This window comes from Coptis chinensis, chromosome 4 (genome assembly GCF_015680905.1).
Source record: "Coptis chinensis isolate HL-2020 chromosome 4, ASM1568090v1, whole genome shotgun sequence".
Classification (NCBI taxonomy): domain Eukaryota; kingdom Viridiplantae; phylum Streptophyta; class Magnoliopsida; order Ranunculales; family Ranunculaceae; genus Coptis; species Coptis chinensis.
In genome coordinates, this window is record NC_141459.1 from 4,634,515 (window position 1) to 4,659,810 (window position 25,296).

The window sequence follows — 25,296 nt, forward strand, 5'->3', positions numbered from 1 at the left end:
AAAATTTAGTTGTGTTTTTGTTATTTTTTATGTATTTTATGTCCTCCTTATAAGTCTCCACTTTTACATCCTTAATAATAAATTAATTCAAAAGTTTTGTTTTTATATTTTTTTAATAATATTTAAATTATCATGCCACGGTGTGTCTTTTAAAGTTTAAATTGTAATTTCAATCCAAGAGCATATAAATGAAGGTAATTATGTCGACCGTTCAATTGGTTTCAATGTTTTCGTAGTTAAACTATTTGAACATGATTGTTATTTTGTAGAGAATAATAACTATTATTAATATTTATAAATATAATATTACAAATTTTGACTTCCGAATTTTTAAAACCAAACGTTTAAAACGCGTACTAATTAAACACAGCATAATTATTGTATTGTGAATTTTTTACCGTTACCGTTTTTTTGACCCACCGAAATAATTCTTGAATTATTTCCGTACCGTTTTGCTAACAAGCTAACAAGGGTCAGTACTTGGACCACAGAAGTTTTCATTTGACAATAGTGTCAAGCTCTCAGACCCTTGCTGTTATTTTAATTTTTATTAATTTTCTTTTCTTTTAAGCATATAAGAGACCCACCCAGAAAAAGGGAGACTCTCAACGGTTTTGATACAAACATATGTCGAGTGTCGACCAAGGATTTTGCCGAGGCATGTGATCCGAACAAAGAACAATTGCCCCACTCCATTTTATGAAGCATATTATGTGATCCGAACAAAGAACAATTGCCCCATCTCCATTTTATGAAGCATATTGTAGAACGGACTATACCCCTTAAATTCAGGAAAAAAAAATTGGTTGCAATTTAACTATCAAAGCTATTTCTCTTCAAATATAATTTCTGTCATTTCTCTACAAGAACGGACGGAAAAAAAAAAAGGCAAGAAATAAATAGAAAGTTTCTATTTACTGTACGAGATGCAAGAGATTCCAAGAATCCATTACCAACTTTCACTTGAAACTAAGACATGCAAGTACTCCTAAATATTTCTTTCATATTCTTCCTGTAAGTTGCCTATCTACTTTCATTCTCTTTGCACTCTGTGCTTCCTGCACGCTGCCAATCCGCTGCTGAACTGACATGTCATGCTGGAATGCACAGTTGGCACCATTTTTGCATCCTCTAGAACTATTGAAGTAGAGGCAATGTTTCTTGTTCTTGGTTTTAGGTTCTCTTAGTTTGGAACTCTGTAATGGTTCTGTTTTAGTTCCCATGTGATGGTGGTTGACGAATTGAGGAGTCCTGTCATGAGCTTCTGGTTTTTCTCCACCATGTTGTTGTATTAAGCTTTTATAATAGTTCATATCCTTCACAGGAGGGGGTTTAACTGCAGGTGTGGTTATATGAGCAATTCCGGGTGAAGGCAGTGCATGCCGCATGGATGTCACTGCATTTGTCACAGGATGGAAGAGTCCAGATGTAGGTGGTACTGACAAGGGTATATTAGGTTCTACCCTGTTGATATAACCAGGTGGTATACCTGGCTGTGTGACTGACAAGTTCAATGACGATGTACTTGGCATCTGTACACTCTGTACGTTGGCTGCTGGTCCATAATCTGTAACCAAATTTTTTATCATTTCTGGGTTGCTGAGGATTTTGATGAGCAACTCCTGATCGATCAAGCTCCCTTGCTCATTACTTCTCATGAATGCAGTTAAGGCAGCAGAGGCAGCTGCAACTACATCTGGTTGAACAAGCCCAGCACTAGATTTTTCATTGAAACTAAGAGGCTTTGGAGCAGTGAGTATATTCCTCTGAGGTTTCTGCGAAAATCCTTGAACCAGGCTTTGGGGTAACGACTGCAGCTGTGAATTTATGGAACTGTTATTTGTTCTAATTGAATCTGATGATGGTTGAGCCACATCTTCATCTTCAATGGGAGTGATGGGAATAAGAGTAATCTGATGATCTTCATTATGTGAATCTTCCAGTTCTGATGAAACAGATGGGCTGTGCAGAGTAAATGTATAAGATTAGCATAAAATAAAAAGAAACCTAATGAAGCTTTGCAGGGAGGCAAGACAGACCTTGCAGGTATGGCAGAAGGGCGAGGATAAATAGCTTCAAACACTCTCATCTCCCGCTGCTTTTGAACCTCTGCCTCTTTGCTTTCTTCGCCAGCAACAACTCGCCAATGTGGATTTAACAAAAACTATACACCAAATAACAACCCAGCAGTCAAAAGGTTGCACTACAGATCTTATATTTCAATGAAAGAGGTCCAACTAGAACTAGTTAAACTTAAAAACGTGACAGCACACCTAAAATTTATCATTGACATTGCTAACTAAAGAGAATACAAAAGAGATGTGCAAACACTAGCTTACTCTGGGAGGGTATTCCCATTTGATCAATGGGATTTGAGACAGTTTGTTCGTCAACTGATTAGTAGACTGAGCTCCTTCAAAACCAGGGGGCAATTGGTCTTCAAAACCAACTCCAGATGAATGCAATAACCACGACGCCTTCACTTGGAGGTTATCTTGAGCTCCAAGTCCAACTTGCGAAGGAGAATCCTCAGATAGAAAAAGCCTTACCTGTTCATCAGAAACCATTGGATCACCCACATGTTACGAGGCTTGATTAAGAACCAATGACAACATAAACAAGGTTCTACAAGTTGTGAAATAGAAATAATCTTCAAAATGTACAAGCTTAAATCAATAATATATAAATAAGGAGATTCATAACGATGCATGAAATGATCTATGGATAACAATGCAGATAATAAACTTGAAGGATAAGTCTACAGGGCAACGAAGTGGAACACTAATCCAAATCTAATCAAGTTCAACAAATACTAATCTTAACACCAATCATAAACTCTATTCCTATCAACCGTTAGCAACAAAGTGCAATGTACGATTTATCAACCATTTGGTATCGTGAGAGGAGTTACCACCAGACCAAATGTTCACGAAAAACAAGTATCAGTTAGCAAAATCTGCTGACAACCTTGGCAGTGTTTCTTCAATAAGTATCCAGCTTATCTTTCACGAGAATGCCAGATATACCAAATAGTGAATATAATCAATGAGACAGTTCAAACTCTTACTCCCAGACGCTCCTTCATTTTTCTGATTGATTTGGATCTCTCCAAAAGAACTTCAACTTCTTGTCGCGGATTAAAAGTGATTATTTGTCTCTTTTAAAAAACTTAGTTATTGACACACAAATTTCGTCATAATATAAGTTGGCTGGTAATTAGTTAAGCATGTCCAATAGTGACTTAAAACTGTGTTTGGAGTCACTTCTTAGAATCATCTTGGTTGTCAAGGGTTCTGTCAGCAACTTAAAAATCTTCTGCAAATTCTCAGATTTATCTGACGGTTCGCTGTAGGGCACTCTCTTTTACTATTATTAATTTATTATTATACGACAAGTGGCTTAAACACAATCGATGAGTCTGCACACTTATTATATGATTCGATGGTTCTAGTTTGCAGTTTCTTAATTGGTTCCCGTTTAACAGGCTTTTCAACCTTCCCTTTCTGTACTTTTTCGTTTCAGTAACACAAATCTCGCAAGGCAGTAAATACATGTGCAATTGTGCAATTGAACCAACTCTTTCTGTGCTCATTGGGTTAGTCTCCCAAAACAGGTCACACATCCGAGGAATAAACTAGAGAACGATAACTGATCAAATGTAAGATAATTAAACACCTATTCATCTAAGAATTCATACAAGATACTGGACAAGATAAACTTTTGGTAGGCATTTCTGACACAGCTCTTAGCTTGCACTTGTACTGGTTTATTATGTCCGATACAAAAATCCAAACAAAATGTAGCAGTAAGCTTCAGTTTGAACACCAAAACATCAGACTAGAGAGGGTAAACTATTATAAATGTTAGTTTCACCGTCCTTTTGGAATCGGATGAAACCCATAAATAGACTATAGTTTAGATTTAAATCATTATAATTTCAAGAGATTATTATTATATATTTGTTAATCTAGAATATAATGTCAAAGAGATTCTTCAGCATTTGTTATCTTGTGGATTTGCATTGCACTGTTTCAGCAACTCAGCTAAGTTTTCTGCCACTTGCGTTTTGTTTTGTTTAATTAGGATTTGTGGGCTGAAAAATAATAAAGGTTACGGCACTTTCACTTTTGAAGGTGTGGAAAAGTTCCCAATGTTTGCGTCATATTTGCCTCCCAATTCAAAAGAAAATCACAGAAATTGAAGAGATACTTGAGGATATCCACCAACTCCCACCTTCTGATAGAACTAGAGCAATTGATCAAAGAGAAAAAAACCTTAACTAAGCTCCTTGCAAACCTCGTACTACATGAAGAAAGTCATTGGACACAAAGAGCGAATACTACCTGGCACCAAGAAGGAGATGACAATACCAAATTTTTTCCCTTGTCTGTCATCATCAACAGACAAAAGCTTAAGGTATCACTACAATCAAAGACACGGAAGACAAATGGCAACAGGAAGAAGAAACCATCTCAAAGGTTTTTGTAGAACATTTCCAAAGAAACTTTGAAAGTTCTGATGATGATTCGACAAGCCAAATCTTCAACTCCTATACACCAAGAGTTACTGCGCTAGACAACGAAATCCCAAAGGAGGACGAAATCAGAGTAGCAGCTTTCTAGATTGTAGCAAACAAATCCGCAGGGCCAGATGGATTTACAGGAAAGTTTTTTCATACCTACTGGATACCGTTGGCGGAGACATGACAAACTTCATTCAACAATTCTACTTCAATGCCCATTTCACAAAACCTCTGAACCACACAAACATCGTCTTAATCCCAAAACAAAAACCTCGGGTCATCCTTTTCATTTTTCCCAATCTGCAGCCTTTGTAATGTGGCCTACAAAATTTTGTCCAAAGTTATAGTGAATAAACATTTACTACTACATGAATAAGGTTATAGGACCATTCCAAAGCGCTTTCATTCCAAAACTTCGATGCATCCATGACAACATTCTTATTGCCAACGAACTTTTTCACCACATCAACACCAGAAACAAAAAAGCCAAACAAAAATGGGGAGCAAAAATCGGCTTATCTAAAGCATATGACCGTATTGGCTTATATTTTATGAGAAAAACACTTTCTTCATTTGGTTTCAATGAGCACTGGTGCAACATGGTGATGTTCTGTGTGCAGTCTATCTCCTAGTTTGTTATCGTCAATGGAAAACCATGCGGCTACTTCAACCCAAAGAGAGGTATACGTCAAGGTGATCCGCTTTCACCGTACCTCTTCATTCTAGGAATGGAGGTCCTATCCACTCATCTCCTACATACCCAACAAATTCAAACCGATAAAAGGAATCTCTATTGGTCGTGGTGTACCCTCGATACACCACCCGCCTATCTGCAGATGATTTTGTACTCTTTGGTAACAATGACCTCAAAGAAGTTAATGAAACATTCCGCGGCCTTGAAACTTTTCTCATTAATCATCGATCATCAAATTAATTTTGATAAATCTGATTTGCTTTTCAACTCTCATTCGACAAGTAGACTTCAAGCAAAACTCTCACGCTCCGATTTTGGCATTAAAAGACAAAGAACCAATTTCAGGTCTATTTGGGGAGCCCAACTTGCCTCGGCAGAGTAACAAGCAAGTTCTTCACTGATTCTTCCGAGGCGCAAAAGCAGACTCAGGTTATAGAAGGCATCTACCCTCTCTCAAGCGGGTAGATTAACACTCATCAACGCAGTTTGCTCCGCAATTCCTACTTACCAAATGGCATTTTTTTAAACTACTATAAGTGATTACTCAACCCATTGATATACATCTGCGTGCATTTCTCTGGAGATAATGTCAAGGCAAGCGACAGGTCTCTATGGGTTGATAATGTCAAGGCAAAATACCTTCGAAGTCAAGGCTTCTTAACAATGTGCCCCAAACCACTTGACTCTAGAGTCTGGAGAGATATCCTCAAGGCCCGTACAGTCCTTAATAAAGGATTGGGATGGGAGATAGGCAATGGATCATCAATCCACCTTTTCACCGAGAGCTGGATTCCAAGTGATGAAGGTATTACCGCTCCAATATACTCAAATCCCACCATCAAACCAACCTTCGTCTTGGACCTCATTGATAGTACCACAAGAAAATGGCGCTCAAACATCATCTACCACTGCTAGCTGGCAAAAATTGCAAAGAAAATAATCTCCATTCCAGTTTCCGACAGTGAAAAACCCGACAGAAGAATTTTGACTCTATCAGTAAATGGGAAATATACGGTGAAATTGGGCTATTAGGCAATAAACTCAGACCACACCACCTCTTTCTTTGATTGGAGAATCATATGGAAACTCCGATGTCCCCCGCGAGTGAAAGTATTCATGTGGAAACTTTTGCGAGATGCTCTGAACTCCTTCTCTAATCTAATCAATATAGGGTTGAACTTTATTAATTAACCTAGCTAGACTGCATCTTCTGCAAAAGCCACCCAGATACCGCACAACACCTATTATATGAATGCCCATTCACCCAAACCATATGGAGAACTAGTCCAATCCCCCACATTGCCTCCGTACCCTTCAATGACACACCACATATATGGATGAATAAGATCCATAACTTGATGAGAAATCAACATAGTAATATATATACCCTTTGTTATGGAACTCTTTGCAATCATCTGCTGGAACATCTGGAATAGTAGAAATGCAATGTTATTTGAACACAAAAGGGTGACACCTCAAGGCACACTCAAAGCTAGTCTTGCTTTTTGGAGAAGTATACAAAGAATGTCCAGACATTACTCCTTAAAACCAAGAGATAGAAACAACTCATTCATCTCTACTGGAAGCCTCATACAACCCCATATATTACCTTAAACACGGATGTCGATTGTCACGGGGGGGCGACCTTGAGTTCTTAAGGGCCCTAGCCAAGCACTTAATGTGAGGCCCCCACCTTTGAGATCTAACAAAAAACCTATAGAGAGAGTTGATTAAAATGAGCTGAATTGATAGGTTGGAGAAGAAGAAAGTGCCTTTGTGCAGTACACGTTCTGTCGTGTGAACAAACTAGTGGTTTTCTTAGTTGGCGGAGAAAACATAAAACGTGTAGTAATAATTGTCATCGAATTTCGGGCCATAGTTATGAGCAAAAACTTTGGGGCCCCAGCTGCCCACCTCTCTCGGCTACCCTCAGAGCCGCCCTTGCTTGTCACAGAAACCCAGGTCCTTCGGGGTTGGGATGTGTGCTAAGGAATTATGACGGTAGTTTCGTTTCGCTTTCAAAGATATTTGGTACCGTTGTCTACATTCTTCCTTGTCGGAAGCTGGCAATGAGACTAGGTCTCTATCTAGCTATCTCCTATAGCATCACATATACACATCCAAAGTGACTCGAAGGCCCTTAATAAAGTCGCATTATGGGAGATGACAAGGACAAATCCATGGGAGGTTTGGAATCATAGAGGATATTCGACAACTCTTGTCCTTCTTGAAAAATATATCCTCAATCACGCCTACGAGAAGGCAACTCCACAAGTGCAGACAATCTTGCACAGCATGACATTATTTTAGCTAGATACATGAGTTGGCATAGTAGACGACCACCTGATGATATTATCTTAAAGAACTCGATCTATTTCGACTGTATGGGTTTTTCAAAGCCCAGATTAGTATAAATAATATGCAAAAATTTGACGAAAAAAATATTCCTGAGTTTTAACTAATGAAAGCAAACACGTCAATGAGACCACTATACACAGTATAGTAGTATACACTTAGTCACACAAACCGTGGGGAGAGTACAAAGCTCCCGTTCTCAAACCGCGGTTTGACGCTTTTTATCGAAAAGCTCCTCGAAACCGCGCTCTAGATTTTCCTAAACCGCGCTCTGGATTTTCGAAACAGCGCTCTGGATTTGAAAGCCACGCTTTTACAGTGAGAGTAGTTAATAAGTTTTAAATCAAACAATTACAGATTTAAATAAACTATATTCTAAACCTCAATTGAAAAAATTGAAGATCCATATGAAAGTTAAGTGTTTTGAAACCCAAAAAAAGAAATGAAAAAAATAAGAATTTGATCAAAATAGCTAGACTGCTATAATTGCTTCTTGAGGATCCATGCTAAACCAGTCTTGGTCGAGAGAGAGAGAGTCGTTTGTTGCTTTGAATTCAAATGATGAAGTTCGTGGGTCTCTGTGTAAGTTGATATAGTACAAAGAAGGAAAGGTCTAAAGAAGGAGACCATAACTATGATACTGTACTCCCCATATCAAAATATAACTATGCTTAGTACTTACTAGTAGAAGAGTAGTCTTTGACATGTGACCCAAACTGTTCTGACAACGTAACTGTAAATCAACCTTCAAAGTGTTCAAAGTATAATAAAAGGGCCTATGGACTTATTATCGAAAAAAAAAATATAAAAGGCATGTGGGCTATAGTTTTGTTCTTTTTCCTAAATCTATTCTTTATTTTTATTTTAAATTATTATCAATTCAAACACAATTACTTTATTAAACATAGGTTTATCAAATGAAAAATCAGTGATAATTACAAATTTTATGGTTTATATTTCAATATTTAATAATTATATTAGTATAAATAAAACGCTCCATAGGCGCTCTCAAAATGGGAGCTTCTCAAGTTAGACGCTTTTGCGCTCTCGCTCTTGCTCCCGCTCAACGAACTGGTGACTAAGAGTATACATAAGATGTTTTCTTTTGGTTTAATTTAGTACCATTTCAACAACTCAGAGAAATTTCCTTCCACTTGCAGTTTGAAGGTACGTGGGGAAAAACTCCCATGCATGGCTCCCACTGTATGACCCAAAAGTTAGTAATAGTAGAAATTCTTCTACAATCATCATCTATAGCCACAGCCTACAGGTGTATTTTTTTTTTAACGGTATACTTATTCCTTATCCAAAATAAATAATACAAAAATAATAGTGGACAAACGCCTACAAATTGCACCGCAAGCCCCTTTTTTAATAGCAAAGACAATTTGCCTTAAATACATATATATATATTCATTTGAATTAGGCAGTCATTACATTGCTATCCATCACCTTTTATTTGTAATTTCCTAAAGAGTTCCACCGACTAAGATGATGTCAAAAAACCATGTTGGCGGCTTATTACCCACTTCTAAAACTCCATTCCCAAACTCTACTATTGGAGAAACTCTTATTAGGTCAACACATGCATGCAGGGAAAATAGTAGTGTTACCATCCTACCTTAGGCCCACAGACTACATCCCAGACCCAAAAGAAAAAGAAAAAAAGCCTAAGTGCAAGTGTGCAAACTTACCCAGACCACCCACGACGGTATGACCTATGTGTTGTTATTTTGTGCACACCAAGTCACCAGTCACCAATAGACCCATAGTTATTCTCTCCATATTTGTCATTTTTTTATTCTTGCAAACTTCATTTTCTATTATTTATGTAACCAATTTCTAGAATTAATTACTAACTTTCCTAAACTCAATTTTGCTATTGCCTTAATTTTAGTTGAGTGCTTACACTTCCATAATTTTATGTGAAGTTGTTTATGAACTATATGTGAAGTGCTTACGTTATGCTTAGTTTATGGGAGATTGGGAGCAAGAATAGATTTTCTAATGGAAACTTAAAAGATTTAAATTGGCATGTTTTGTAAAGTTATGAATCGATTAGCCTTTAAAGAATAATTTTTTTTTTTAATATAGTGATATGCAATTGATTTTTGCGTAAATATGGATAACTTCCTCACAAGTAAAACTATTCCTGATCAATCACCTGTGGCTATGGTAGTAGAAAATACCCCCTAATCAAGTGCAATCTGCACTAAAACGAAGCTGTGTGGAGAAATTCCTTATGAGGAATTTATCAGCAGAAGTCACATTCTGTGGTGCCCTAACTACTCGGATGAAATTCCTGGCTCCGCCACTGCATGCATGGTTCCTTTTAACCAGTTATATATCAAAATATCTGCCGGACGAAATATCGATCTACCTTCATTAGGTGTGGGAAAGTTAACTAGGTATCTTTCTTCACTTCACACTTGCCCGACAAATCACATCACATAGTGTACTGCATGCTCTCCAAAGTCAAGTTTGCTTTGTTTTTTTCTCTTTTTTGCTTCAGCCACAGGTGTGCTATCCTATAGTTAGATCAGAACCCCATACTCTTCTCTTTCGCAACACAAACACTACACTGTACTACTTACAAACCCTTGAAAGATCTTTCTGCTTTCTTACTATCAAAAAATGGCGGAAGGAATTGCTTTTGGCCTTGCTGAGAAAGTTTTGACTGAGTTAGGATCTCGTGCTATCCAAGAGCTTGGATCAGCTATGGGAGTCAAGAAGGAACTGAAAAAGCTCGAAAGGACTTTATCCACCATCAAAGCTGTACTCTTGCACGCTGAGGAGCTTGAAGTCCGCCAGCCTGAGGTGAGAGAATGGCTTCGAAGGATCAAGGATGCCGTTTATGAAGCGGATGACATTATTGATGACTTTGCCATTGAAGCTTTGCGGAAAAGACTGGTTATGCAGGATAGCGTCGTCAATATTGTTCGTTACTTCTTCTTCTCTTCAAATCCTATTGCATATCGTTTTAAAATTTCTCGTAAAATTAGAGATATTAGGGAAAGCTTAACTGAGATTCAAGCTGATAGGTCCTTTCACTTGGATACGAGAGTTGAAGAAACTAGAGTGCGTAATGCAGAGAGGGAAAACACGCATTCTCATGTAGACGAATCAAAAGTTTTTGGAAGAGATGTCGAGAAAGAGGAGATTGTAAAACTATTGTTGGACTTGAGCGGGGAAGGCAACCTCTCGATCATTCCCATTTATGGTATGCCTGGCCTGGGGAAAACAACACTTGCTCAATTGGTTTACAATGATGAGAGAGTAGATCGTACTTTTAATTTAAAATTGTGGGTGTGTGTTGGGGAGGATTTTGATGTTAAGAAAATTACAGAAAAGACGATAAAATCTGCCACCAACAGTGAATGTCCTAATTTGGAGATGGACCAGTTACAATCTCGTCTTCGGGAACAACTTAAAGGGAAGAGATTTTTACTAGTTCTGGACGATGTGTGGAATGAAAACGGTGAGAAATGGAATAACTTGAAAGATTTGTTATTAGGAGGTGCAATGGGAAGCAAAATAATTGTAACCACTAGAAGCGAAAAGGTTGCAGTTATAATGGGATCCGTTTCACAATATAAACTGGTAAGGTTGTCGGAAGATGATTGTTGGGATTTGTTCAAGCAAAGGGCATTTGGTTTAGATCAAAAGCAAGGAAAGCCGAACCTTGTGGAAATTGGAAAGGGAATTGTGAGAAAGTGTGGGGGAGTGCCTCTAGCAGCTAAAGCCCTTGGAAGCTTAATGCGGTTTAAGACTGAGGAACATGAGTGGACGAGTATCAAAGATAGTGATCTTTGGAGATTGCCTCTAGAAGAAGTTGAGATTTTGCCAGCATTGAGAATAAGCTATAATCATTTGCCATTCTATTTGAGGCAATGCTTTTCCTATTGTGCTATATATCCTAAAGGTTGGGTAATTGAGAAGCCAGAACTGATCCAATTCTGGGTGGCACAAGGGTTTGTTCACACGTTCGGAGAAAATCAAATCTTAGAAGATATAGCTAATGTGTATGTCAAAGATTTGATGTGGAGATCGTTCTTTCAAGAAGCAGAACTATATTACTTGGGGGAGATTCGAACTTTGAAAATGCATGACCTTGTTCATGACCTTGCACAATCTGTTGCAGGAACAGAGTACTTCATTGCGGGAAAGGAAACTAAAGGAGACATCCCTAATGGGGTACGGCATCTGCACTGCATGGGGGAAGATTTGCCGTTCCGAGAATCCTTGCGTAAACATACAAGCTTACGGACACTTCTTTTTTATAACTCGAAATTTCTCACTGAGGATATTCTCTCATGCTTTAAATGCTTACGTGTGCTGAGTTTGCTGGTAGAAACTGGGGAAGTTCCAAGTTCCATTGGTAAGTTGAAGCACCTAAGATACCTTGAGATTGACTCTGACTCTGTTACGACTGTCCCCAACTCTATTACCAAGCTGCAAAGTTTAGAAACCTTGTCGCTTTTATGTAGTAAAATTACACTGTTGCCTGGAGAAATCTGGAAATTGCAAAAACTCAAGCACATTTATACCCATAACGACACTGTGTTAACATACATGCCATCTGGCCTTAGTCATTTAACTTCTATTCGGACGTTACAAGAATTTTTTGTGGGGAAGGGGATTGGATGCAAATTGAATGAGTTGAATGGACTAATACATATCAAAGGCCTGTTGAGGATTTTAAATCTTGAAAATGTGAGCAGTGTTAGAGATTGCGTGGAAGCAAATCTAAAGGGTAAGCCCAACCTTGTATGGTTACATTTAGTATGGAATGACGAAGGCGTTAACAGAGTGAAAATTGATTTTGATGTGCTGGGAAACTTCGAGCCACATCGAAATCTTAAAGCGTTGGGCATAAAAGGTTACAGAGATAACAGGTTCCCACGGTGGATGATGGATCCATTGCTCCCAAATTTAGTCGTGATTACTCTTGTACAATGTAGAAATTGTCAAAATCTCCCAGCACTTGGTCAACTCCCATCTCTTAAGGAAGTACATCTGGAGGAATTGGATGCTCTCCAGCTCATTGAAGGTGGTGGCGTGGTGAGAAGACAAAGAGAATGGTTCCCATCACTGAAAGAAATTTACCTTTTTGCTAACCCTAACCTCGAGAGTTGGGTAAAAGAAGAAGAAGAAGAAGTGTCCCTTCATAGCGTTGTTGTGTTGTCTGTTCGCAATTGCCCCAAATTAAGTACAATGCCAATTCTTCCATCACTTGAACAATTGACAATAGAGAAATGTAGTGAGAAGCTGATGCTGTCATTGCTCAAAGTGAATCCAGAAAAGAACGCACCAACCTCCTCCTTACCCAATTCTTCTTCTCTTGCCAATCTGAAACATTTGGATATTTCTTCCTGCGATGACCTTTTGTCTTTGTCGGAAGATGGGTTACAGAACTTGGCTTCTCTTGAAACTTTGAATATTCAATTTTGCCCCAGAATGGCAAGTTTGCCAGAACAAGGTTTAGGGGGTTTAACCTCCCTTGTGTCTCTGAAGATTTCAGATTGTGAAAGCTTGGCTTCTTTGTCTGGTATGAGGTACCTCACTGCACTTCAAAACCTGCATCTTGCCCGTTGTGAAAAGATGCATATTCTGGAGGACGACATGGATGGTCTCACTTCACTTCGTACTCTCAAGATTAAAAAGATCCCTAATTTGGTATCAATACCCAAGGGACTACAGAATGCCACTGCATTAAAGGAGTTTATCATCTTTGATTGTCAGAGTTTGTTGCATGCTTTCCCAGAAGGAATCTCGTTGCCCACCACACTAGAGAAATTGTGGATTGGTAATTGTCCCAGTTTGATGAGCTGGCCGAATGGGTTGGGAAACCTCACATCACTTGTGGATCTTTTGATTACTCTTTCCAGAAACTTGCAGTCTCTGCCAGAAGAAATGCGACACCTTACTGCTTTAAAAGTTCTAGCGATCGGAGGCTGGGACGGTTTGAAGACTTTGCCGGAATGGCTGAAAAGCTTCACTTCCCTTCGTTTCTTGGCAATTTTATATTTTCCAAATTTGCTCTGCGTGCCAGATTGGATCCATTGCCTTACTGCACTACGAGTACTGTGGATAAATCGCTGTGATGCCTTGACAACGCGATGTCAAAAAGATACAGGAGAGGACTGGCACAAGATAGCTCACATACCAAACATCAATGTCAATGACATTCGGATACAATAAAAAAAAATCTTCAATGTCAGCTCTCTAGACATCGTCAGCATAGTCACTCTTCTTCAGGTATGTCACTCCACTTCCATCCACAACCAACTTAAATTGATAATATCTGTTGTGCTGTCCTTATCCACATGTTTTCCATTACAAGATGTCAAACCCCACCACACTATGATATATGATAATTCGTTATTGGGGACTGGGAGGGTTCAACGAGTACACCAAATGTTGTGGGAGACCTCTTATGACTCAAGGTCTAAGTGTTTCTTCTTCCTCAAGCCTGCCTTTTCCTCCAGAAGAAGTGCAACATCTTGCACCCTTGCAGAGTCTATCCATAAGAGGCTTGAAGGGTTAATCTACTTTGCCTGACTCGCTAGTAAACTTTACTTTGCTACAAGTTTTTGGTTTCCTAGATGTGTCGCTTGCTAGAAAAGAATGCAGTGATTCTCCCCTCTGAACGAACTATTTTTATATCTGTTTGTTTGCTTGACATATCAATGGCTCAAAGACACAGGAGAGGAGTGGCACCAGATATCTCGGGTCCTAGAATTGAGCTCGATTGAATAAACACACAATGAATTGCCGCCACCAAGTGTGCCTGTCATCCTTGTGAACTCATTTTTCTTCTTCAGGGTGTTATACCAATCTTTTTCACAATCCACTTGAAGTTACTTTTAATCCTCTTCCCGACACTACAAATTGACCTTGCTTTCTCTCCCTCCTCCCCGAGTGAACTTTTCTAATATGGCGTTATCTGAATACAAAATGTTTTTTGCTCCGTCATTTTTCCTTGAATATAATATATTCTGATTTCTAGTTTATTCTTTTCTGGTAGGTTGTTCGATGTTCTATGGATTGATTAGTAGAGGCTCTTAGTTCATTTGGTCCGTCGTATGTCCTCAACTTGTTCCAGTTAGTCATAGTTCTGTAATGTGTTTTATGGATGCAATAAAAAGGTCATTCACACAAATTACAAGAGTGCCTCACTTTTGGTTAGAGCAATTGAAAGATCATCAGAAGTATGCCTGGAGCATATTTTGCTATTTCAGTATCTGTAACGCTGAAGATGACAGTTACTATTGCAATTTTTGAGATTTTAGAGCTGGTAACAATCTTTAATCCAGAGTACTATGTTACAAGTGGTTATTATCTTTGACTTTCAGTACTGGAACTGGCCCATCTTGTTTTTTTAAACCATCACCAGTAATTGTTGTATCCTCATCATTTGGGTTACGAAAAAGCAAACTTTTTATTTCTATTCTATTTTCCTGTGATAGGTTGCACGAGTGGGACCTAACTTGGCTATGTGAGGCATCAAAGAAATTCAATCTGACAGTCTGAAGGATGATATCACATTGAGACAGTTCTGTCTTTTTGTAATATGGAAATATTACCATTTAGTCAATTTTCTAAAAGAAGCGGGCAATATCTCTAAATTATATTCCAAGTTTGTTGCTTCCTATGCATTATATGATGGAAATTAGAACAAAGGTTATTACATTCTGAAGATCGAAAAGGTAATTAGCTTCGTTCTAGAGTGGCTATTTCTAATATTCCGTCCCTCTGAAAATGGTTACAGGTTTTAGCTGAAGCATAGAGACATATTTCTTCCTGATGATATTGTTTCAAGTTTTGAGTGTGAATGTTGGTGTACGTGGTTTCAGTTACCTATGTAACACAGCTACAAGGAGGTCCGAGCTCTGGAATGCGTATGTCATCATGGTTGTCATTATTCATGGCAATCGCACCCTAGTTGGTTAAATTTTGAAATGGGCCTTAGAGAGTGTAACATCAGTGTATATTCTACCAGACTAATCTACTTTAACCAGCAGCACTTCAAAACCTGGATCTTGCAGGTTGTAAAAAGTTGCATATTTCGGAGGACGATATGGATGGTCTTACTTCACTTCATACCCTCATGATTGAAAACATTCCTAATCTGGCATCAATAACTGCAGGGCTACAGTTTGTCACAGCCTTGAAGAAATTTGTCATCAAGAATTGTCAAGGTCTGTTGCAAGCTTTTCCAGAAAGAATCTCATTTCCCACCACACTAGAAAGGTTGGAGATCCATAATTGTAGAAGTTTGATGAGCTGGCCCAACCTCCCATTACTTACATCACTTTTGCTTTATAGGTCCTCAAACCTGTCACGGCCAGAAGCAATGCGACGCCTTCCTGCTTTAAAGTTTCTAACTATAATAGCTTTCATAACTTTGCCGGAATGGCTGCAAAACTTCACTTCCCTTCGAGTTCTTCAAATCTGTGATTTCCAGATTTGCCTTGCTTGCCAGAATGGATCCAGTTCCTCCCCGCACTACGAGTACTGAGGGTAAGTTGGTGTCATGCCTTGAAATCTCGATGTCCAGAGGATACAGGAGAGGACTGACACAAGATAGCTCATATTCCCAGAATCATCGTCAATCTCATTCAGATACAATGAAGAAAGGCCTCAACGTCCGCTCTCTCATCCTGGTCATCTTATTCACTCTTCTTCAGGTACATCCCTTTACTCCCTTGCACAGCTTACTTAAATTGATAACATTCACCATCATCATACACCAATTAGCTATCTTTGATTCGTTAAGAAATCTGGTACTCTCTAATCTAAATTATTCCTTTCTGGTAGGTTTGTTGAATGCTCTTAAACCAAATTGAATATTTGATGCCTCTACTTTCACTCAAATCTGTCATCAGCACTGATATCGCATTGCTCCAACTTGTTTTGTGTTCTGTAACGTGTATTGGGGTTAGAGGTAGAGCCTTTAAAAGACCTTGAGAAGTATGACTTGAGCATCTTTTGCCATGCGACTTCCCAAGGGTAAGAAGGAAGACAGCGACTATTGGATTCTTGAGATGGAAGCAGGTAACAATCTTCATCATGGAGTAGCCCAGTCTAAGGTTTTAATAGCCATCCCATTCCAATAACATGGTTTTTGTGTTGTCATTTTACAAATCCAACCGTGTGTAGTGATGATAAGTGAATTTTAAGGGTTGACTACTTTGCTAGAGTTGCATGAAAACCTCACTTCACCTTGAACCTTTTTGTTGCCCAATTTCCCATATATGAAGTGCTTGCGCCCCAGATAGCTCTCCCCCGAAGTCGGGTTCAATTGAATCAGGATACAATGAAGAAACCTCAATAGCTGCCAGGTATCTTTTCATATACATCTGACGATAATCTTCATAAAATGCAAATCTTTATATTACTATTCATAGATCTATTTTTCCCAGTGGATGAATGTTAATTTGGTTTGACCTAAGAACCGCATGATCTTTGCCATGCGGGAGACGCGGGTGGTCAAGAGACTCAAAGTCATAGACTATTGTAAGTTGATCTAATTGTTCTTGTTCTATACGGTGATTAACTTGTGAGTTTACTTGACATGGTTTAAAAAACTTCCTACTGTAGGAACATGTCCGCAGACATTTGTGTATATGCTGCCCTCCTGGTCCCTCAGGTGATCTGAACGATCAGTATCACTCATCTGAAACTACAGCTTTTGGGGTTAGTTTTATTGAACAATCTTTGTGTTCTGTTTGGTGGAGTAGAAGTGAATAATTTTGTAAAAAGTGATTTTGCGTCATTTACAGGAACCTTTTGCTGGCCTTCCATGCATCAAGGCTTCTGAACCAAAAAATTTTGATCTTAATCAGGTGGGCATGTGGTAAGAACATGGTATGTTATTTTTTATTAATGTAATTGTTGCAGGAGGCATGCTCTGTTAGGTATGTATAATTCAGTGCATTTTAATTAATTTGACAGGATGTGACAGTTGGATCTTCAAGCCTCCAACGTTCTCAAACAAGCCATTTAGATCTTTATCAGGTTAGAGTTTTGCCATTGTGTATAAAAAAAAATAGTAAAAATTGGATTGTTACTCTTATTCACAGGGTTAGAAGTAGGTTTAGGTAAAATTTGGCTTGATACTCTTATTTTATTTTTTGGTTTAGGTTAATCATGTTGGTGGACCATCAGATTCTTGGCATCTACCTTCTCAGGATGGTTCAAGCTCAACTTCGTTGGAAGTAGTAAAGAGGTTTGTATGGGAAGCAGACGAGTTACTGGTTTTGGTGGTACAATTTCAAGTAGTGATGGACCTGTCATTAAGCCTTATGCTGGATCCGCTGGAAAAAAAAAAGCCTTATGCTGGATCCGCTGGAGAAGTGCCGTCAGTAGATTCAGAAGTTCTGGCTCTTTGGAATGGATTGAAGTTACTCTCCACCCTTCCTTCCAGCCCAGTGTGGATTGAAGGGGAGTCCGAACTTGTCGTCAAGTGGACCTTGGAGGGTTACCCCAATGTTCTTCGAGATAGTTTTAGGACGGATCTCCCATATTCATAGGGAACGAAACTCTCTGGCTCATAAGCTTGCAAATGAAAACTTAACAAAGGACTCCCTAACCATTTGGGGTCAAATGCCAAATCTGTAAATTTTGTATCTGTACGTTTATTTTTGGGTGATCTTGGACATACCCAACAAAACACTCTCTTACCCCACTTTAAAATAAATAAATAAAATGATTTTAGACACATTTAGTTTCCTAAATTACTCTTCTTTTTTATTAGGCCGTACCCAAGATAATTATTGACTAAGACAGGTCATTTACTATAACCTCTTATTGTGTGTAGAAGAAAAAGACAGTGTTGTTGTTATTGTTGTTGTTTTTTTTTTTTTTTTTTTTTTTTTTTTTCAATAACCTCTTATTCTTTTATCTCATCAATAAACATGCAAACACTATCATACCAAAGTAATGAAGATGAATACTAACCGAATGAGGACGAAGAAAAAAAATTCAAAATCTAATTTTGACGAATGGGAGAATGCAGAAAACTATTATATTTTGGATTACTACAATGAACAGATACAAACACCAAGCAAAAATATGAGTTTGTGTTTTGTTTTGTTTGGTTTAGTCTTCTCAGTGGAAATCTTAGCAATTGCTGAATAATTCGCGAATAGAATCTTTGAAGGGCCATACGTTAGTTTAATACTTCCGAATCTTTGAAAGATAATACGATTTGGAATAATATGGTTTTTGGTAAAATTTTTAAAAATTCAATTCAAAAATTCGTTGGTTGTTGGCATTAAAAAAATGAATGAAAATTTAGTTGTGTTTTTGTTATTTTTTATGTATTTTATGTCCTCCTTATAAGTCTCCACTTTTACATCCTTAATAATAAATTAATTCAAAAGTTTTGTTTTTATATTTTTTTGATAATATTTAAATTATCATGTCACGGTGTGTCTTTTAAAGTTTAAATTGTAATTTCAATCCAAGAGCATATAAATGAAGGTACTTATGTCGACCGTTCAATTGGTTTCAATATTTTCGTAGTTAAACTATTTGAACACGTTTTATGTTGTAGAGAATATTATTAATATTTATAAATATAATATTACAAATTTTGACTTCCGAATTTTTAAAACCAAACGTTTAAAACGCGTACTAATTAAACACAGCATAATTATTGTATTGTGAATTTTTGACCGTTACCGTTTTTTTGACCCACCGAATAATTCTTGAATTATTTCCGTACCGTTTTGCTAACAAGCTAACAATGGTGAGTACTTGTACCACAGAAGTTTTCATTTGACAATAATATAAACTGGAGTATCTTCAATTCTAAATTCGACAATGCTTATTTTATTTACTGCCTCTGTTATATCGTAGTGTCAAACTCTCAGACCCTTGCTGTTATTTTAATTTTTATTAATTTTCTTTTCTTTTAAGCATATAAGAGAGCCACCCAGAAAAAGGGAGACTCTCAACGGTTTTGATACAAACATATGTCGAGTGTCGACCAAGGATTTTGCCGAGGCATGTGATCCGAACAAAGAACAATTGCCCCACTCCATTTTATGAAGCATATTATGTGATCCGAACAAAGAACAATTGCCCCATCTCCATTTTATGAAGCATATTGTAGAACGGGCTATACCCCTTAAATTCAGGAAAAAAAAATTGGTTGCAATTTAACTATCAAAGCTATTTCTCTTCAAATATAATTTCTGTCATTTCTCTACAAGAACGGACGGAAAAAAAAAAGGCAAGAAATAAATAGAAAGTTTCTATTTACTGTACGAGATGCAAGAGATTCCAAGAATCCATTACCAACTTTCACTTGAAACTAAGACATGCAAGTACTCCTAAATATTTCTTTCATATTCTTCCTGTAAGTTGCCTATCTACTTTCATTCTCTTTGCACTCTGTGCTTCCTGCACGCTGCCAATCCGCTGCTGAACTGACATGTCATGCTGGAATGCACAGTTGGCACCATTTTTGCATCCTCTAGAACTATTGAAGTAGAGGCAATGTTTCTTGTTCTTGGTTTTAGGTTCTCTTAGTTTGGAACTCTGTAATGTTTCTGTTTTAGTTCCCATGTGATGGTGGTTGACGAATTGAGGAGTCCTGTCATGAGCTTCTGGTTTTTCTCCACCATGTTGTTGTATTAAGCTTTTATAATAGTTCATATCCTTCACAGGAGGGGGTTTAACTGCAGGTGCGGTTATATGAGCAATTCCAGGTGAAGGCAGTGCATGCCGCATGGATGTCACTGCATTTGTCACAGGATGGAAGAGTCCAGATGTAGGTGGTACTGACAAGGGTATATTAGGTTCTACCCTGTTGATATAACCAGGTGGTATACCTGGCTGTGTGACTGACAAGTTCAATGACGATGTACTTGGCATCTGTACACTCTGTACGTTGGCTGCTGGTCCATAATCTGTAACCAAATTTTTTATCATTTCTGGGTTGCTGAGGATTTTGATGAGCAACTCCTGATCGATCAAGCTCCCTTGCTCATTACTTCTCATGAATGCAGTTAAGGCAGCAGAGGCAGCTGCAACCACATCTGGTTGAACAAGCCCAGCACTAGATTTTTCATTGGAACTAAGAGGCTTTGGAGCAGTGAGTATATTCCTCTGAGGTTTCTGTGTAAATCCTTGAACCAGGCTTTGGGGTAACGACTGCAGCTGTGAATTTATGGGACTGTTATTTGTTCTAATTGAATCTGATGATGGTTGAGCCACATCTTCATCTTCAATGGGAGTGATGGGAATAAGAGTAATCTGATGATCTTCATTATGTGAATCTTCCAGTTCTGATGAAACAGATGGGCTGTGCAGAGTAAATGTATAAGATTAGCATAAAATAAAAAGAAACCTAATGAAGCTTTGCAGGGAGGCAAGACAGACCTTGCAGGTATGGCAGAAGGGCGAGGATAAATAGCTTCAAACACTCTCATCTCCCGCTGCTTTTGAACCTCTGCCTCTTTGCTTTCTTCGCCAGCAACAACTCGCCAATGTGGATTTAACAAAAACTATACACCGAATAACAACCCAGCAGTCAAAAGGTTGCACTACAGATCTTATATTTCAATGAAAGAGGTCCAACTAGAACTAGTTAAACTTAAAAATGTGACAGCACACCTAAAATTTATCATTGACATTGCTAACTAAAGAGAATACAAAAGAGATGTGCAAACACTAGCTTACTCTGGGAGGGTATTCCCATTTGATCAATGGGATTTGAGACAGTTTGTTCGTCAACTGATTAGTAGACTGAGCTCCTTCAAAACCAGGTGGCAATTGGTCTTCAAAACCAACTCCAGATGAATGCAATAACCACGATGCCTTCACTTGGAGGTTATCTTGAGCTCCAAGTCCAACTTGCGAAGGAGAATCCTCAGATAGAAAAAGCCTTACCTGTTCATCAGAAACCATTGGATCACCCACATGTTACGAGGCTTGCTTAAGAACCAATGACAACATAAACAAGGTTCTACAAGTTGTGAAATAGAAATAATCTTCAAAATGTACAAGCTTAAATCAATAATATATAAATAAGGAGATTCATAACGATGCATGAAATGATCTATGGATAACAATGCAGAGAATAAACTTGGAGGATAAGTCTACAGGGCAAAGAAGTGGAACACTAATCAAAATCTAATCAAGTTCAACAAATACTAATCTTAACACCAATCATAAACTCTATTCCTATCAACCGTTAGCAACGAAGTGCAATGTACGATTTATCAACCATTTGGTATCGTGAGAGGAGTTACCACCAGACCAAATGTTCACGAAAAACAAGTATCAGTTAGCAAAATCTGCTGACAACCTTGGCAGTGTTTCTTCAGTAAGTATCCAGCTTATCTTTCGCGAGAATGCCAGATATACCAAATAGTGAATATAATCAATGAGACAGTTCAAACTCTTACTCCCAGATGCTCCTTCATTTTTCCATAATGATTGATTTGGATCTCTCCAAAAGAACTTCAACTTCTTGTCACGGATTAAAAGTGGTTATTTGTCTCTTTTAAAAAACTTAGTTATTGACGCACAAATTTCGTCATAATATAAGTTGGCTGGTAATTAGTTAAGCATGTCCAATAGATACTTAAAACTGTGTTTGGAGTCACTTCTTAGAATCATCTTGGTTGTCAAGGGTTCTGTCAGCAACTTAAAAATCTTCTGCAAATTCTCAGATTTATCTGACGGTTCGCTGTAGGGCACTCTCTTTTACTATTATTATTATACGACAAGTGGCTTAAACACAATCGATGAGTCTGCACACTTATTATATGATTCAATGGTTCTAGTTTGCAGTTTCTTAATTGGTTCCCGTTTAACAGATTTTTCAACCTTCTCTTTCTGTACTTTTTCGTTTCAGTAACACAAATCTCGCAAGGCAGTAAATACATGTGCAATTGTGCATTGAACCAACTCTTTCTGTGCTCATTGGATTAGTCTCCCAAAACAGGTCACACATCCAAGGAATAAACTAGAGAACGATAACTGATCAAATGTAAGATAATTAAACACCTATTCATCTACGAATTCATACAAGATACTGGACAAGATAAACTTTTGGTAGGCATTTCTGACACAGCTCTTAGCTTGCACTTGTACTGGTTTATTATGTCCGATACAAAAATCCAAACAAAATGTAGCAGTAAGCTTCAGTTTGAACACCAAAACATCAGACTAGAGAGGGTAAACTATTATTTCAAAGGCTTTCAATTTTCTGCCACGAAGTATTATCCATTTTTCTATAATCTAACAGCTCGAAAAACAAGGATCACATCAGCACAGCATTACAAACAAATATATAAGCAAAAAAACAAAAAAGGCATGCAGGCCCTCGCAATCCATATAAAAGTGATCATGCTCGACATAACTTCAAAACTCGGTAAATTAGGGCAACAGCCTAGCCCAACAAGATCATAAAAATTGTTCCATCCATAAAATTTTGGTGCTGCAGCGTGTAACTTTAGTATAGAGTAGAATGTGAGGAGTACTGTCTCACAATCTTACTCATGATTATTTTAAATTATTATATATCACAAAACACACATACAAATTCAACAATGCTTCCTCCTGTTCCAACTAGACTATGATATGTTATGCTTGTACTTGTGTGTAGATATACTCTTGACCAAATATCCAAGTATAAGTCATGCTCTATACTATGGATCTTTCCACGGCTAATCTAGGTTGCATAATCTCATTCTTCAAGGTAGTTATAAGTGAGTCCATTACCTGGATGGGATACGGCCATAAATAATCATATCTAAGCAATACACTCATTTCTGCCGTCTAGTTATGACCGATCTATAGATCAAGTTCACTGTTCTCTGCAACAACTAATGCCTCTTGTAACAATATTAAGGACAATACAGTATAGCAGTTATACTAATATTAGAGACATCATATGCCATGGTTGGTAAGGAGGAAAAGTTGCTTTCATTAGTTTCATAATGAGCTTCTTCCTGATCCACAGTATCTTCATTGGACGTTTCGGTGAAGCTATGCACTCCAGTGTTCCAGCAAACTGTTGCTTTTCTTGCTGTCATTTTGTTCAAATCTTTTTTATTTGATTTTCCAGGTTATTTATTTGGCATCACATTGTTTCTAATAATTAGACAACTTCTTTACTTTTCAGCATAATGATTATTGCAAGCTGTGTAAATTTTCTTTTTCCTCGTATTTTTTTCCCTTTTCGGTTAAAATCATGTTCTAGCACCAAATAGATCTCACATTTTGGTTTCCTAAAAGGAAAATAATGTAGCAAATGAATAGTTACTTTCGATCACATAAACTGCAGGGTTTTCAAAATGTCTAGATCATTCTCTTGTATTAAGACTAATCTGCTGTCCGAGCTATTAGTCGATTGGTGTTCAATATCTGGGTTTATGACTTGCAACTTTGTGACAGTGTGCAGAAATGAGTAACAACAACTTTTCATATAACTGTTACCCCAAATCAGTTTATAACATAATATAGGCCCCTGATTCGACTAAATATGACGATATATGTTTGACAGAGTCGACTGTGTGCTGAATAAGATGTCATTTAGTCATGTTTTTATGTTAACTTGGAAGTCCATTTTCACAAGGTTTGGTAAGTAGTGTAGCCTACAGTATACCATTATGCAGTTTAACTGCCATCAGAGTTTTCGATTAATCTGTCAGAAAATTTTAAGCCATATTCAGTGTATTTATGTCTTCCGAATTGCATTAGTGTGCAGAAACCACAAATTTTCATATACACTTCGTCCAAATCCTTCCATATAATTGCTCAGCACAGGAACATATACTTTCCCATTACTTTCATACTAACCCTAGTCACCTCCTTCATTCGATGAGCCAGTGCATATTTTCTACATTCAATCGACCCTTATACAATATTCTTCAGTGATTAAAATGCAGGTTTTTCATATCTATTATCTTTTTTTTTCCAACGATTAAACTCCTGTAACTGTGGTGAGATTACAGACACATCTTCACTGTCACTGTAACACAAAGTCGTTTCACTTAAAACACAGTCAGGGATATTAAAAACCCTATCTGAAGAATCGAAACGCAAAGATTGGGCTTTTATCAATCCACTTTATAGATTATACCTTAATTATTAAAGTTAATTTGAATGATAAGAATTTGTGAATCCAGTCAACTTCAATACCAACAATTGCAACTGGATGAGCAAAACAGAATGAAAAACGCAGAGATCAATCAAATTTACAAGTTTTAGACAAAAAAAAAAGATAACGTGTTATACCTGACAAAGATTTACATCTGATGGCCAAGAAACTCTTTTTGATTTCATCGATCTCAGCATATTATATGTCCTTGCTTCGAAATTGATTGTCAAATTTATTGAAAATTAGAAATCAAATCTGAATCTCCAGAAACCCTAGTAGTTCTTTTAGATTCTATATCAAATCCAATTTAATGTTTTAAAACCTTATAATGATATTTTCCAACTACTAATCCAGTTTTAGAGGAGAGAGATGGAGAAGAGAGAGAAACAATTTTTTTTGCCCTAGTTAAACATAGAGGCTTTTAGATGCCCTCTGTTTTTTTGCAACTATTTTTTTTTTTTTTTTTTTTTCCGCTTCCTGTTAGTTTATCTCTCGGCGTGTTTTTAATATACTTTGCAGTTTTTTGCGGTTCACCAATTTAAGTGGGCTCAAATTTATTGTATTTTCTAATTCGTATCCAACCCAACATGGGACTACAAGTCA

General features: G+C 37.6%; 2 protein-coding genes and 1 long non-coding RNA gene across 30 annotated transcripts; 1 reads left to right on the forward strand and 2 right to left on the reverse strand.

Moving 5' to 3' along the window:
- Positions 1 to 812: 812 nt before the first annotated feature.
- On the reverse strand, positions 813 to 25,201 carry LOC147501358 (zinc finger CCCH domain-containing protein 6-like). Of its 2 annotated transcripts, none has more exons than XM_086606407.1 (4): positions 24,831 to 25,201; positions 2,340 to 2,549; positions 2,040 to 2,164; positions 813 to 1,962 (listed from the first exon to the last, which is right to left on the reverse strand). In XM_086606407.1, exons 1-4 carry the CDS (start codon positions 24,888 to 24,890, stop codon positions 1,002 to 1,004), a joined length of 1,356 nt encoding a protein of 451 aa, XP_086462533.1. In that variant the 5' UTR covers positions 24,891 to 25,201; the 3' UTR covers positions 813 to 1,001. The 2 variants fall into 2 exon arrangements, with proteins under 2 accessions (XP_086462533.1, XP_086462532.1); XM_086606406.1 differs by lacking the exons at positions 813 to 1,962; positions 2,040 to 2,164; positions 2,340 to 2,549 and adding exons at positions 19,728 to 20,886; positions 20,964 to 21,088; positions 21,264 to 21,473 and having other exon boundaries at positions 24,831 to 25,198.
- Positions 10,057 to 17,888, forward strand: LOC147501359 (putative disease resistance protein RGA3). 27 transcript variants are annotated; one of them, XM_086606402.1, is made up of 14 exons: positions 10,058 to 13,829; positions 14,599 to 14,868; positions 15,041 to 15,280; positions 15,343 to 15,472; positions 15,722 to 15,824; positions 15,900 to 16,094; positions 16,175 to 16,261; positions 16,392 to 16,628; positions 16,734 to 16,915; positions 16,997 to 17,090; positions 17,175 to 17,270; positions 17,357 to 17,419; positions 17,529 to 17,591; positions 17,717 to 17,888. In XM_086606402.1, the coding sequence occupies exon 1, from the start codon at positions 10,206 to 10,208 to the stop codon at positions 13,770 to 13,772; it is 3,567 nt and encodes a 1,188-aa protein (XP_086462528.1). In that variant the 5' UTR covers positions 10,058 to 10,205; the 3' UTR covers positions 13,773 to 13,829; positions 14,599 to 14,868; positions 15,041 to 15,280; positions 15,343 to 15,472; positions 15,722 to 15,824; positions 15,900 to 16,094; positions 16,175 to 16,261; positions 16,392 to 16,628; positions 16,734 to 16,915; positions 16,997 to 17,090; positions 17,175 to 17,270; positions 17,357 to 17,419; positions 17,529 to 17,591; positions 17,717 to 17,888. The 27 variants fall into 27 exon arrangements, with proteins under 27 accessions (XP_086462518.1, XP_086462519.1, XP_086462528.1 ...); XM_086606403.1 differs by having other exon boundaries at positions 16,517 to 16,628; XM_086606404.1 differs by having other exon boundaries at positions 15,041 to 15,472; positions 15,620 to 15,824; positions 16,517 to 16,628; positions 16,835 to 16,915; positions 17,357 to 17,430.
- Positions 17,811 to 18,383, reverse strand: LOC147501360 (uncharacterized). The gene is made up of 2 exons (XR_015221365.1): positions 17,907 to 18,383; positions 17,811 to 17,875 (listed from the first exon to the last, which is right to left on the reverse strand). It is a non-coding gene; the product is annotated as an uncharacterized LOC147501360 (long non-coding RNA).
- Positions 25,202 to 25,296: the final 95 nt, after the last annotated feature.

Bases quoted from the DNA above. Each gene is read 5' to 3' on its own strand.
- LOC147501359 (XM_086606392.1), top strand. From the start codon at position 10,206: ATGGCGGAAGGAATTGCTTTTGGCCTTGCTGAGAAAGTTTTGACTGAG.
- LOC147501358 (XM_086606407.1), bottom strand. From the start codon at position 24,890: ATGCTGAGATCGATGAAATCAAAAAGAGTTTCTTGGCCATCAGATGTA. The intron at 2,550-24,830 runs GTATAACACGTT...TCTGATGAACAG, and splicing joins CAGATGTAAATCTTTGTCAG to GTAAGGCTTTTTCTATCTGA. The intron at 1,963-2,039 runs GTCTGTCTTGCC...TACTCTGCACAG, and splicing joins CCTTCTGCCATACCTGCAAG to CCCATCTGTTTCATCAGAAC.